At 52.2% G+C, this 11,945-nt stretch overlaps 1 protein-coding gene across 1 annotated transcript in view; it reads right to left on the bottom strand.

The window, feature by feature from the left end:
• Positions 1-2,544: 2,544 nt before the first annotated feature.
• Positions 2,545-11,945, bottom strand: part of LOC140193844 (uncharacterized) — a 36,591-nt gene continuing 27,190 nt past the window's right edge. Inside the window, exon 2 of the mRNA XM_072251001.1 lies at positions 2,545-3,822. Within this exon, the coding sequence (XP_072107102.1) occupies positions 3,016-3,822 (807 nt within the window). The 3' untranslated portion in view covers positions 2,545-3,015. The remainder of the gene's footprint in view (positions 3,823-11,945) is intronic.

Raw genomic sequence — 11,945 nt, 5'->3', positions numbered from 1 at the left:
TCTGGCAACGCCGCCCCGAGTCCTCATCCCTGATTTCCATCCGAAGACGAAGACGCCAGATCTAGTTTTCTGTCAGGCAGCTTGGAGCCCGAAAGGAAATTCTTACCCCCTTTTTGTCGACGGGCTAAATATCCTCTCTGGTTCGGACTGTTCTGAGCTCCAAATCCTGCCCACTGTGCCAATTGGCGGACCCTGGCGTTTAAATCCTGCCGACTATGCCAATTGGTAGACCCTGGCATTTAAAACCCGCCCACTGTGCCAATTGACAGACCCTGGCATTTAAATCCTGCCGACTATGCCAATTGACAGACCCTGGCATTTAAATCCTGCCGACTATGCCAATTGACAGACTCCGGCATTTAAATCCTGCCAACTACGCCCACTGACGGACCCTGCCGTTTACATCCTGCCGACTACGCTAACTCACGGATTCTGGTGTTCCTCTTTGGGAAAGCAGGAATGAGCCGTGAAACTCGCCGCTTCGCGCTCGTTTTATTAACAGTTGACAGAACAGGAGAATTGACACAGGAAGCGACTACTTGGAGAAGAAAGAGTAATGTAAGATGTGGTCGAGCGTGGAGCAGGTACCCAAAGAAAAATTCCATCCGAACGCAGAGACAATAATAATCATAAACTACTTAGTTAATTCTACAAGCAAAGTCATCCAATGCGGAGATACTTATTTCAGGTCTTAAAGTTCATAACAGGCCCCCCGGCACCTGCACACGCGACTTTCGGTCGTAGAAAAGTTCTGGGGCTCGGAGGTTTCCGGGTTCGAAAGCGCTGGCGCCCATTGCCAGCCCCTCCGCCAAACGGGGCCAATCCAGTCCATATTCTTCTGAGGGTTTAAGGCGGCAGGCTGCTCACGAGCGATCGACTCTAAAACAGCTCCAAACTTTGCCCCCACGTCATTCATTGGCAGCAACCGCACCCCCCCCCCCCCCGCAACCCCCCCCCCCGCCCTCCGGTCCCTCATTTCCCCTTCGATACACCAATCCTGCCCCGCACATCTTCAACTTCGCTGGGCAGAGGGGGCCACCACCTTTGCGTTTCAGCCTGGCTTGGAGTTGGGGTCCGCCACCCGCCCCCCGCATTTCAGGCCACGGCGATGAACCTCCAGCGGGTGAAAGGCGCCATACCTGCGCACTTGTGATTTAAGTCCTGCGAGTCCTTCAGACGGCCGTGAAATCATCAGGGACCCCCACCACCCAGGACACGCTCTCTTCTCGCTGCTGCCATCGGGAAGGAGATACAGGGCCCACACCACCCAGGACACGCTCTCTTCTCGCTGCTGCCATCGGGAAGGAGATACAGGGCCCACACCACCCAGGACACGCTCTCTTCTCACTGCTGCCATCGGGAAGGAGATACAGGACCCACACCACCCAGGACACGCTCTCTTCTCGCTGCTGCCATCGGGAAGGAGATACAGGACCCACACCACCAGGTTCAGGGACAGTTATCACTCCTCAACCATCAGGAAGGAGGTACAGGAGCCTCAGGACCCACACCACCGGGTTCAGGAACAGTTATCACCCCTCAAACATCAGGAAGGAGGTACAGGAGCCTCAGGACCCACACCACCAGGTTCAGGGACAGTTATCACCCCTCAACCATCAGAAGCCTCAGGACCCACACCACCAGGTTCAGGAACACTTATCACCTCTCAACCATCAGGAAGGAGGTACAGGAGCCTCAGGACCCACACCACCAGGTTCAGGGACAGTTATCACCCCTCAACAATCAGGAAGGAGGTACAGGAGCCTCAGGACCCACACCACCAGGTTCAGGGACAGTTATCACCCCTCAACAATCAGGAAGGAGGTACAGGAGCCTCAGGACCCACACCACCAGGTTCAGGAACAGTTATCACCCCTCAACCATCCGGAAGGAGGGACAGGAGCCTCAGGACCCACACCACCAGATTCAGTGACAGTTATCACCCCTCAACCATCAGGAAGGAAGTACAGGAGCCTCAGGACCCACACCACCAGGTTCAGGAACAGGTATCACCCCTCAACCATCAGGAAGGAGGGACAGGAGCCTCAGGACCCACACCACCAGGTTCAGGGACAGTTATCACCCCTCAACCATCAGGAAGGAGGTACAGGAGCCTCAGGACCCGCACCACCAGGTTCAGGAACAGTTATCACCCCTCAACCATCAGGAAGGAGGTACAGGAGCCTCAGGACCCACACCACCAGGTTCAGGGACAGTTATCACCCCTCAACCATCAGGAAGGAGGTACAGGAGCCTCAGGACCCACACCACCAGGTTCAGGAACAGTTATCACCCCTCAACCATCAGGAAGGAGGTACAAGAGCCTCAGGACCCACACCACCAGGTTCAGGGACAGTTATCACCCCTCAACCATCAGGAAGGAGGGACAGGAGCCTCAGTACCCACACCACCAGGTTCAGGGACAATTATCACCCCTCAACCATCGGCCTCTTGAAGTAGAGGGGATAACTTCACTCGCCCTGTCACTGAAACGTTCCCACAACCTACAGACTCACTCTTAAGGACTGTCCGTCTCACATCCTCGATGCTTACAGCTCATTTATTAATTTATTTTTGTTTGTGGGCACTGTGTCGTCCGCCCTGTGGGTGAATTCTATCGCGGTCATTGCATTTGTCGAGTCTGCCCGGAAGAAAACGAATCTCTCTCTCCCGGGGGTCGAGCACGGAGAGACACGCTGCGAGTCCACTTTGAAAATAAGACTCCCGCTCCTCGCCGTCCTCGGTCCCGCGGGAAGAAGTCGCGCCCGGGGAATTCACGGGCAAGCTCGCCGCCCCGCACGTTGGCGCAGGGGTTGGATTTAAAAGGACCGCTGTGGAAAGGACATCGAGGCTGGGCTCCGGGTGTGTGGTTAAGATTCACGGACAGCTGCGGCAGGGTTTGGAAAGGGGGCCTAATTTACTTCTCAGGAGACACCCCCCGGAGCTCTCATTCCCCCCCCCCCCACCGCCCCCAGATTCGGAGGACGGCCGCGGCGGGTGGGTGGTGGGGGGGTCTCATTTCGTCCGCTCGCCGGTGTGGACCCGGTAGTGGGCCACCAGGTGGGAGGAGCGGGCGAAGGCCTTCCCGCACTCCGAGCAGGGGTAGGGCCTCTCCCCGGTGTGCACCGTCCGGTGCGTCTGCAGGTTGGAGAGCTGCGTGAAGCGCCGGCCGCACTCGGGGCAGGCGAACGGCCGCTCGCCGGTGTGGACCCGCCGGTGCAGCGTCAGCTCGAAGGAGCGGGCGAAGCCCTTGGCGCAGTCGGGGCAGGCGAAGGGCAGCGGGCCGCTGTGGAGCCGCCGGTGAAGCCTCAGCTCGAAGGACCAGATGAACCCTTTGCCGCAGTCCGGGCAGACGAACGGCCGCTCGCCCGAGTGCAGGCGCCGGTGCCTCTGCAGGTGGGACGATTGGCTGAAGGCCCTCCCGCACTCGGGGCAGGGGAAGGGCCGCTCGCCGGTGTGGACCCGCCGGTGGACCTTCAGCTGGAAGGACTGGCTGAAGGCCTTCCCGCACTCCGGGCAGGGGAAGGGCCGCTCGCCGGTGTGCACCGACTGGTGGGCCAGCAGGTCGGAGGAGCGGGTGAAGCCCTTCTCGCAGTCGGAGCAGGCGAAGGGCTTCCTCCCGGTGTGCGCCGACTGGTGCCGCCGGAGGTAGGCGGCCCGGGTGAACCCCTTGCCGCAGTCGGGGCAGGCGAAGGGCTTCCTGCCCGTGTGGGCCGACTGGTGCGCCAGGAGGTGCGACGACTGGGTGAATCTCCTCCCGCAGTCCGAGCAGGCGAACGGCATCTCCGCGGCCCCCTCCCCCGGCTCGCCGCCGCGTCCGACCTGCAAGGAAGGGCGACACGAGACACCGGTGAGCGACGGCGGCCGACTTCGGTACGAGCTGACCTTCGTGTGCACGGCGTGCTGTTCGCCTTCCGACCCGGGGCATCTCGACCCACCGTCGAACCCTCCTGACTATACGGCAAGGCCAGATCACTTAGTTTTCCAGGAAGAGGTGCAGTCGACGTTTCAGGCCGAGACCCTTCGTCAGGACTAACTGAAGGAAGAGTGAGTAAGGGATTTAAAAGTTGGATCTCCCCCTCCAACTTTCAAATCCCTTACTCACTCTTCCTTCAGTTAGTCCTGACGAAGGGTCTCGGCCTGAAACGTCGACTGCACCTCTTCCTGGAGATGCTGCCTGGCCTGCTGCGTTTCACCAGCAACTTTGATGTGTGTTGCTTGAATTTCCAGCATCTGCAGAATTCCTGTTGTTTACCTCTATTTTCCAGTAGTGTTGTTTTAAATTTGGACAGCCTATGCAGGGTCTCAGAGAAAATATCACTCATCACAATATTAAATAATACAGGGCTACAAACACTGCCTCGTGCGGTAGGTAAGTTAAGCAAGGAGATTCCTCTTTTATGTTACTGCGTAGTCTAATTAAAGTAAATGGCAGGGTACTTGGTAGTGTGGAGGAGCAGAGGGATCTGGGGGTACATGTCCACAGATCCCTGAAAGTTGCCTCACAGCTGGATAGGGTAGTTAAGAAAGCTTATGGGGCGTTAGCTTTCATAAGTCGAGGGATAGAGTTTAAGAGTCGCGATGCTCTATAAAACTCTGGTCAGGCCACACTTGGAGTACTGTGTCCAGTTCTAGTCGCCTCACTATAGGAAGGATGTGGAAGCATTGGAAAGGGTACAGAGGAGATTTACCAGGATGCTGCCTGGTTTAGAGAGTATGCATTATGATCAGAGATTAAGGGAGCTAGGGCTTTACTCTTTGGAGAGAAGGAGGATGAGAGGAGACATGATAGAGGTGTACAAGATAATAAGAGGAATAAATAGAGTGGATAGCCAGCGCCTCTTCCCCAGGGCACCACTGCTCAATACAAGAGGACATGGCTTTAAGGTGAGGGGTGGGAAGTTCAAGGGGGATATTAGAGGAAGGTTTTTTACTCAGAGAGTGGTTGGTGCGTGGAATGCACTGCCTGAGTCAGTGGTGGAGGCAGATACATTAGTGAAGTTTAAGAGACTACTAGACAGGTATATGGAGGAATTTAAGGTGGGGGGTTATATGGGAGGCAGGGTTTGAGGATCGGCACAACATTGTGGGCTGAAGGGCCTGTACTGTGCTGTACTATTCTATGTTCTATCAAATGGCTTCTTTGTTATGTTATAATTGAAAGGGCTTCCTTGTTATGTTAACTGCTGAGAAAGTCCTCCCGCTAGCAGTTTGTTTGGATTATGTTACAGGTTCTGTGTGTCTGTAAGTTAGTGTGATGCGTGGGTTTTTGGGGGAGAAGGCGGGAGAGAGATCCTCCACACTGCCAAGAGTCTTACCATTACTACTATATTCTGCCATCATATTTGACCTACCAAAATGAACCACCTCACACTTATCTGGGTTGAACTCCATCTGCCACTTCTCAGCCCAGTTTTGCATCCTATCAATGTCCCGCTGTAACCTCTGACAGCCCTCCACACTATCCACAACACCCCCAACCTTTGTGTCATCAGCAAACTTACTAACCTATCCCTCCACTTCCTCATCCTGGTCATTTATAAAAATCCCGAAGAGTAGGGGTCCCAGAACAGATCCCTGAGGCACACCACTGGTCACCGGCCTCCATGCAGAATATGACCCGTCTACAACCACTCTTTGCCTTCTGTGGGCAAGCCAGTTCTGAGTCCACAAAGCAATGTCCCCTTGGATCCCATGCCTCCTTACTTTCTCAATAAGCCTTGCATGAGGTACCTTATCAAATGCCTTGCTGAAATCCATATACACTACATCTACTGCTCTTCCTTCATCAATGTGTTTAGTCACATCCTCAAAAAATTCAATCAGGCTCGTAAGGCACGACCTGCCTTTGACAAAGCCATGCTGACTATTCCTAATCATATTATGCCTCTCCAAATGTTCATAAATCCTGCCTCTCAGGATCTTCTCCATCAACTTACCAACCACTGAAGTAAGACTCAGTGGCCTACAATTTTGCGGGCTTTATGGATTAGCAGTAGAAATTTCAATTTTACTGGCTGAAGGATGTGATTAGCGATTACCAACGTCAAACCATCGGGGATTTAAGCTTTCATAGAACATAGAATAGTACAGCACAGTACAGGCCCTTCGGCCCACAATGTTGTGCCGACCCTCAAACACTGCCTCCCATATAAGCCCCCACCTTAAATTCCTCCGTATACCTGTCTATCAGTCTCTTAAACTTCACTAGTGTATCTGCCTCCACCACTGACTCAGGCAGTGCATTCCACGCACCAACCACTCTCTGAGTAAAAAATCTTCCTCTAATATCCCCCTAGAACTTCCCACCCCTCACCTTAAAGCCATGTCCTCTTGTATTGAGCAGTGGTGCCCTGGGGAAGAGGCGCTGGCTGTCCACTCTATCTATTCCTCTTATTATCTTGTACACCTCCATCATGTCTCCTCTCATCCTCCTTCTCTCCAAAGAGTAAGGCCCTAGCTCCCTTCATCTCTAGCTGAAACACAGGTTACGGCGTTTCACAAATAGACCCTGCAGCTGATTTGAAATTACATGGTCAAACAGTGGTAAGATTTCCCGTCATGTGGCTGGGTAACGTGCTACCATGGAAGCCCCATATCAGTAAAATAATTGCTCAATGCAAAGGAGACTCAAGTATTCTCAGGTGTCTATGTGGGTACTCTTGGCGTGCTGCATGAAAACCTTTGCTGACCATTAGTGTTTGTTTAATAACTAGGCCTGTTCTTGATTAGGTTCAACTTCATCTTCAAAGTTAAAAAGTTTGGGTGTGATACAAGCACAGTAGGTCGTCCAAGAGGTCTAGACTACAAGAGCAGGGGTGTGTGATGGTGAGGGTTTATAAGGCACTGGGGAGGCCTCACCTTGAGTATTGTGAACAGTTTTGGGCCCCTCATCTTAGAAAAGACGTGCTGGTATTGGAGAGGGTCCAGAGGAGGTTCACAAGGATGATTCCAGGAATGAAAAGGGTTATCATACGAGGAACGTTTGACGGCTCTGGGTCTGTACTCGCCGGAATTCAGAAGGATGAGCGGGTGGATCTCATTGAAACCTTTCGAATGTGTAAGATCTAGACAGAGCGGTTGTGGAAAGGATGTTTCCCATGATGGGGGAGTCTAGCACCAGAGGACACAGATAGAGTGGATGTGGAGAGCAAGTTTCCTATAATGGGGGGAGTCTAGGACCAGAGGACACAGATAGAGTGGATGTGGAGAGGATGTTTCCTGCAGTGGGAGAGTCTGGGACCAGAGGACACAGATAGAGTGGATGCGGAGAGGATGTTTCCTATAGTGGGGGGAGTCTAGGACCAGAGGACACAGATAGAGTGGATGTGGAGAGGATGTTTCCTGCAGTGGGAGAGTCTGGGACCAGAGGTCACAGCCTCAGGATGGAGGGGCGTCCATTTAAAACAGAGCTGTGGAGAAATTTCTTTAGCCAGAGGGTGGTGAGTTGGTGGAATCTGTTGCAGCGTGCAGCCTGTGGAGGCCGGGTCTTTGGGTGTATCTGAGGCAGAGATTGGTTAGTTCTTGTCTGGACACGGCATCAAAGGTTACAGAGAGAAGGCCGGGAACTGGGGTTGAGGAGGTGATCGGGGGGAAAAAAGGATGGGCCGCGATTGAATGGCGGGGCAGACTCGATGGGCCAGACGGCCTGATTCTGCTCCTATGTCAGATCCTGTGTTGGCTTCACTGACTGAAATGGGAAAATTGCCCTCACGGTAGCGGAGGCTGAAGTCGGCCTCGACGTACTGGATGGATTTGAGAGGTGGGGGAAGGGGCCCAGGTGGATCGTCCTGTTTTAAGTTGTGTTTGACCGCTGGTGACATCACGACCAGAGTGTCTTCGGAAGCAAAGGAAAACCTGCAGATGCTGGAAATCCTGAAGGAACGCAGTGGGCCGGGCAGCTTCGATGGGAAAAGAGCAGGCGGCCGGCGTTTTGGCAGCCCTGTTTTTAACTTCCAGCGGCCGGGACCTTGTCACGCGAGGAATACGGGCTTGTGGCAATACGTCTGTAAGGGGATTTCGTCTTTTATGTTACTGCGTGGGCTAATTAAAACGGCTTCTTTGTTATGTTAGACGCTGAGAGAGTTCTCGTGCTAGCAGGTTGTTTTGGGTTAGGCTGTGATAAGCGATGTTATGAAGCAATTGGGATAGTTGTTATGCTTTTGGTGTATCTGGAAGATATTGTATGCGCGGGGTTTTGGGGCAGAAGGCGGGAGAGCGAGACAGAGGATGGACCAGGTGCTGTGATGTCCGCTAATGGGGTCGGACCCCGAGGAGGGCGTTCGGCGAGGAGACGGAGACGGACTCATGTGGACCGTCTGGTCGACCACTGTTGTTGGCCCCAGGCTGCTAGTCGAGGTGGTCCGAGGGGTCGCAGGGTGATGAAGAAGGGTCCTGAGCTCCAACTGTTTGTGCACGAAGAGACTGAACTTTGATAAGTGTGGCACCTTTTATTTTCCTGTTATATTTTATTCTCTATTAATTATATAGTTCCAGTAATATCTATAAACTGTGAATCATGTAATCGTATCTGGTGTATTGTCTGTTATTTGGGTGGGGTGGGGTAAATCACACAGCATCCACACAAACTAATTACCCAGTTTGCCGGGGCCGAGGGCTGTTTCCCTAGACGACAGCGAGCCGAGCGACCCTGAGGCTGGCCGGGGTGGTGGGGGGCCACACGTCCCACCATTGTGTTCTCGGTAATCCCTGCTTTTCTCCCCGGTAACCTCAGCTGAGTTTAGATCGCATGGTTTAATAAAGCCCAAGGGTCCCAATCAGCCTCCTGGTTCGTCAGTACGTTGAGGAAAATTATTGTGGTCTGTTAACCGTTTTTTTACAGATGGGTCAAAAGATAGTTTAACTGGGAATATCAGTGTGTCAGGTTTGGTGTCGGACAGTTATCAGTGGACTTAGGAGACGATGGCGACTAATGGCGGCTCATTAGCCAGCACCTTCGGAAACAGCTCTATTTCTATCTTTAATATCTTTGCATCAGCAAGGGAGATGAGGCTGAGTACAGGGCTACGGTAGGAAACTTTGTCACATGGTGTGAGCAGAATTATCTGCAGCTTAATGTGAAAAAGACTAAGGAGCTGGTGGTAGACCTGAGGACAGCTAAGGTACCGGTGACCCCTGTTTCCATCCAGGGGGTCAGTGTGGACATGGTGGAGGATTACAAATACCTGGGGATACGAATTGACAATAAACTGGACTGGTCAAAGAACACTGAGGCTGTCTACAAGAAGGGTCAGAGCCGTCTCTATTTCCTGAGGAGACTGAGGTCCTTTAACATCTGCCGGACGATGCTGAGGATGTTCTACGAGTCTGTGGTGGCCAGTGCGATCATGTTTGCTGTTGTGTGCTGGGGCAGCAGGCTGAGGGTAGCAGACACCAACAGAATCAACAGCTCATTCATAAGGCCAGTGATGTTGTGGGGATGGAACTGGACTCTCTGACAGTGGTGTCTGAAAAGAGGATGCTGTCCAAGTTGCTTGCCATCTTGGACAATGTCTCCCATCCACTACATAATGTACTGGTTGGGCACAGGATTACATTCAGCCAGAGACTCATTCCACCGAGATGCAGCACAGAGCGTCATAGGAAGTCATTCCTGCCTGTGGCCATCAAACTTTACAACTCCTCCCTTGGAGGGTCAGACACCCTGAGCCGATAGGCTGGTCCTGGACTTATTTCCTGGCATAATTTACATATTACTATTTATGGTTTTATTACTATTTAATTATTTATGGTGCAACTGTAATGAAAACCAATTTTCCCCAGGATCAATAAGTATGACTATGACTATCTATCTGTCTATCTTTCTATCTATCTATTTATCTGTCTGTCTGTCTATCTATCAGTATGTCTATTTATCTACAAGGGGTGACTGGTAAGTTCGTGCCCTAAGGCAGAAGGAGATGAGTTATACGGCTTCCGTTACATCGCAAGTGCAGTTCAACTCTTTGAGTGATTATGCAGGAAGTTTGAAGTTAATAACTCAAGTTAATAACTTAATTAACTCATGAGTTATTAACTTCAGACTTTCTGCATAATCACTAAAAACAGATTATTATCTGAATGGTGGCCGATTAGGAAAAGGGGAGGTGCAACGAGACCTGGGTGTCATTATACACCAATCATTGAAAGTGGGCATGCAGGTACAGCAGGCGGTGAAAAAGGCGAATGGTATGCTGGCATTTATAGCGAGAGGATTCGAGTACAGGAGCAGGGAGGTACTACTGCAGTTGTACAAGGCCTTGGTGAGACCACACCTGGAGTATTGTGTGCAGTTTTGGTCCCCTAATCTGAGGAAAGACATCCTTGCCATAGAGGGAGTACAAAGAAGGTTCACCAGATTGATTCCTGGGATGGCAGGACTTTCATATGAAGAAAGACTGGATGAACTGGGCTTGTACTCGTTGGAATTTAGAAGATTGAGGGGGGGATCTGATTGAAACGTATAAAATCCTAAAGGGATTGGACGGGCTAGATGCAGGAAGATTGTTTCCGATGTTGGGGAAGTCCAGAACAAGGGGTCACAGTTTGAGGATAAAAGGGTAGCCTTTTAGGACCGAGATGAGGAACAACTTCTTCACACAGAGAGTGGTGAATCTGTGGAATTCTCTGCCACAGGAAACAGTTGAGGCCGATTCATTGGCTATATTTAAGAGGGAGTTAGATATGACCCTTGTGGCTAAAGGGATCAGGGGGTATGGAGAGAAGGCAGGTACAGGGTTCTGAGTTGGATGATCATAATAAATGGCGGTGCAGGCTCGAAGGGCCGAATGGCCTACTCCTGCACCTATTTTCTATGTTTCTATGTTTCTATGAGAGAGGTTCGTTACGAGCCACCAGAGAGAGAGGAACACCGTCCCTCTGGTACGCAGGTCCGGAGCCTCTCGCCGGCTGGTGGTGTGGTTATCGGTCCGGCGAACTTAAGTTTACATTTTGGCGCCGTGACTCGGATCCCGACACAGGGGAAGTCCCCACGGGCTGAATAGGTGACGGTGGGGGGGCGGGGGGGGGGTGGATTCCGGACGAGTGTGAACGGGCGGTAGGGCACCTCGAGGTGTTTTACCTCTGACCGTCCCTTCCACTCATTCGGAAAAACTCCTGCCCCTCTCGCCCCGAGGAACCGGTATCTTGTCGGGATCCAGCGAACCACCCGGACCGGAAGAATAAGGTGAGTATGAGGAATTCTGCGGATGCTGGAATTTCAAGCAACACACATAAAAGTTGCTGGTGAACGCAGCAGGCCAGGCAGCATCTCTAGGAAGAGGTACAGTCGACGTTTTGGGCCGAGACCCTTCGTCAGGACTAATTGAAGGAAGAGATTTGAAAGTGGGAGAGGGAGGGGGAGATCCAAAATGATAGGAGAAGACAGGAGGGGGAGGGATGGAGCCAAGAGCTGGACAGGTGATTGGCAAAAGGGTTATGAGAGGATCATGGGACAGGAGGTCCGGGGAGAAAGACGGTGGGGGGGGGGGGAAACCCAGAGGATGGGCAAGGGGTATAGTGAGAGGGACAGAGGGAGAAAAAGGAGAGAGAGAGAAAGAATGTGTGTATATAAATAAATAAGGGATGGGGTACGAGGGGGAGGTGGGGCATTAGCGGAAGTTTGAGAAGTCAATGTTCATGCCATCAGGTTGGAGGCTACCCAGACAGAATATAAGGTGTTGTTCCTCCAACCTGAGTGTGGCTTCATCTTTACAGTAGAGGAGGCCGTGGATAGACATGTCAGAACGGGAATGGGACGTGGAATTGAAATGTGTGGCCACTGGGAGATCCTGCTTTCTCTGGCGGACAGAGCATAGGGGCTCAGCAGTTGTTTCTGTGAGTAATAAAGTCTGCGGGCGCTGAAGAACTGGGCAAGCAGATCACTGGCAGTGATCTATCACATTTTGGGGCTGGTGGCAGCAACCCGTTAATGAGATAAAGGGGTA

The sequence above is a fragment of the Mobula birostris genome, unplaced genomic scaffold (genome assembly GCF_030028105.1).
Source record: "Mobula birostris isolate sMobBir1 unplaced genomic scaffold, sMobBir1.hap1 scaffold_922, whole genome shotgun sequence".
NCBI classification, from domain to species: Eukaryota; Metazoa; Chordata; class Chondrichthyes; order Myliobatiformes; family Myliobatidae; genus Mobula; species Mobula birostris.
The sequence above is the reverse complement of the archived record's forward strand: the minus strand, read 5'-3'. Positions and strand labels throughout refer to the sequence as shown.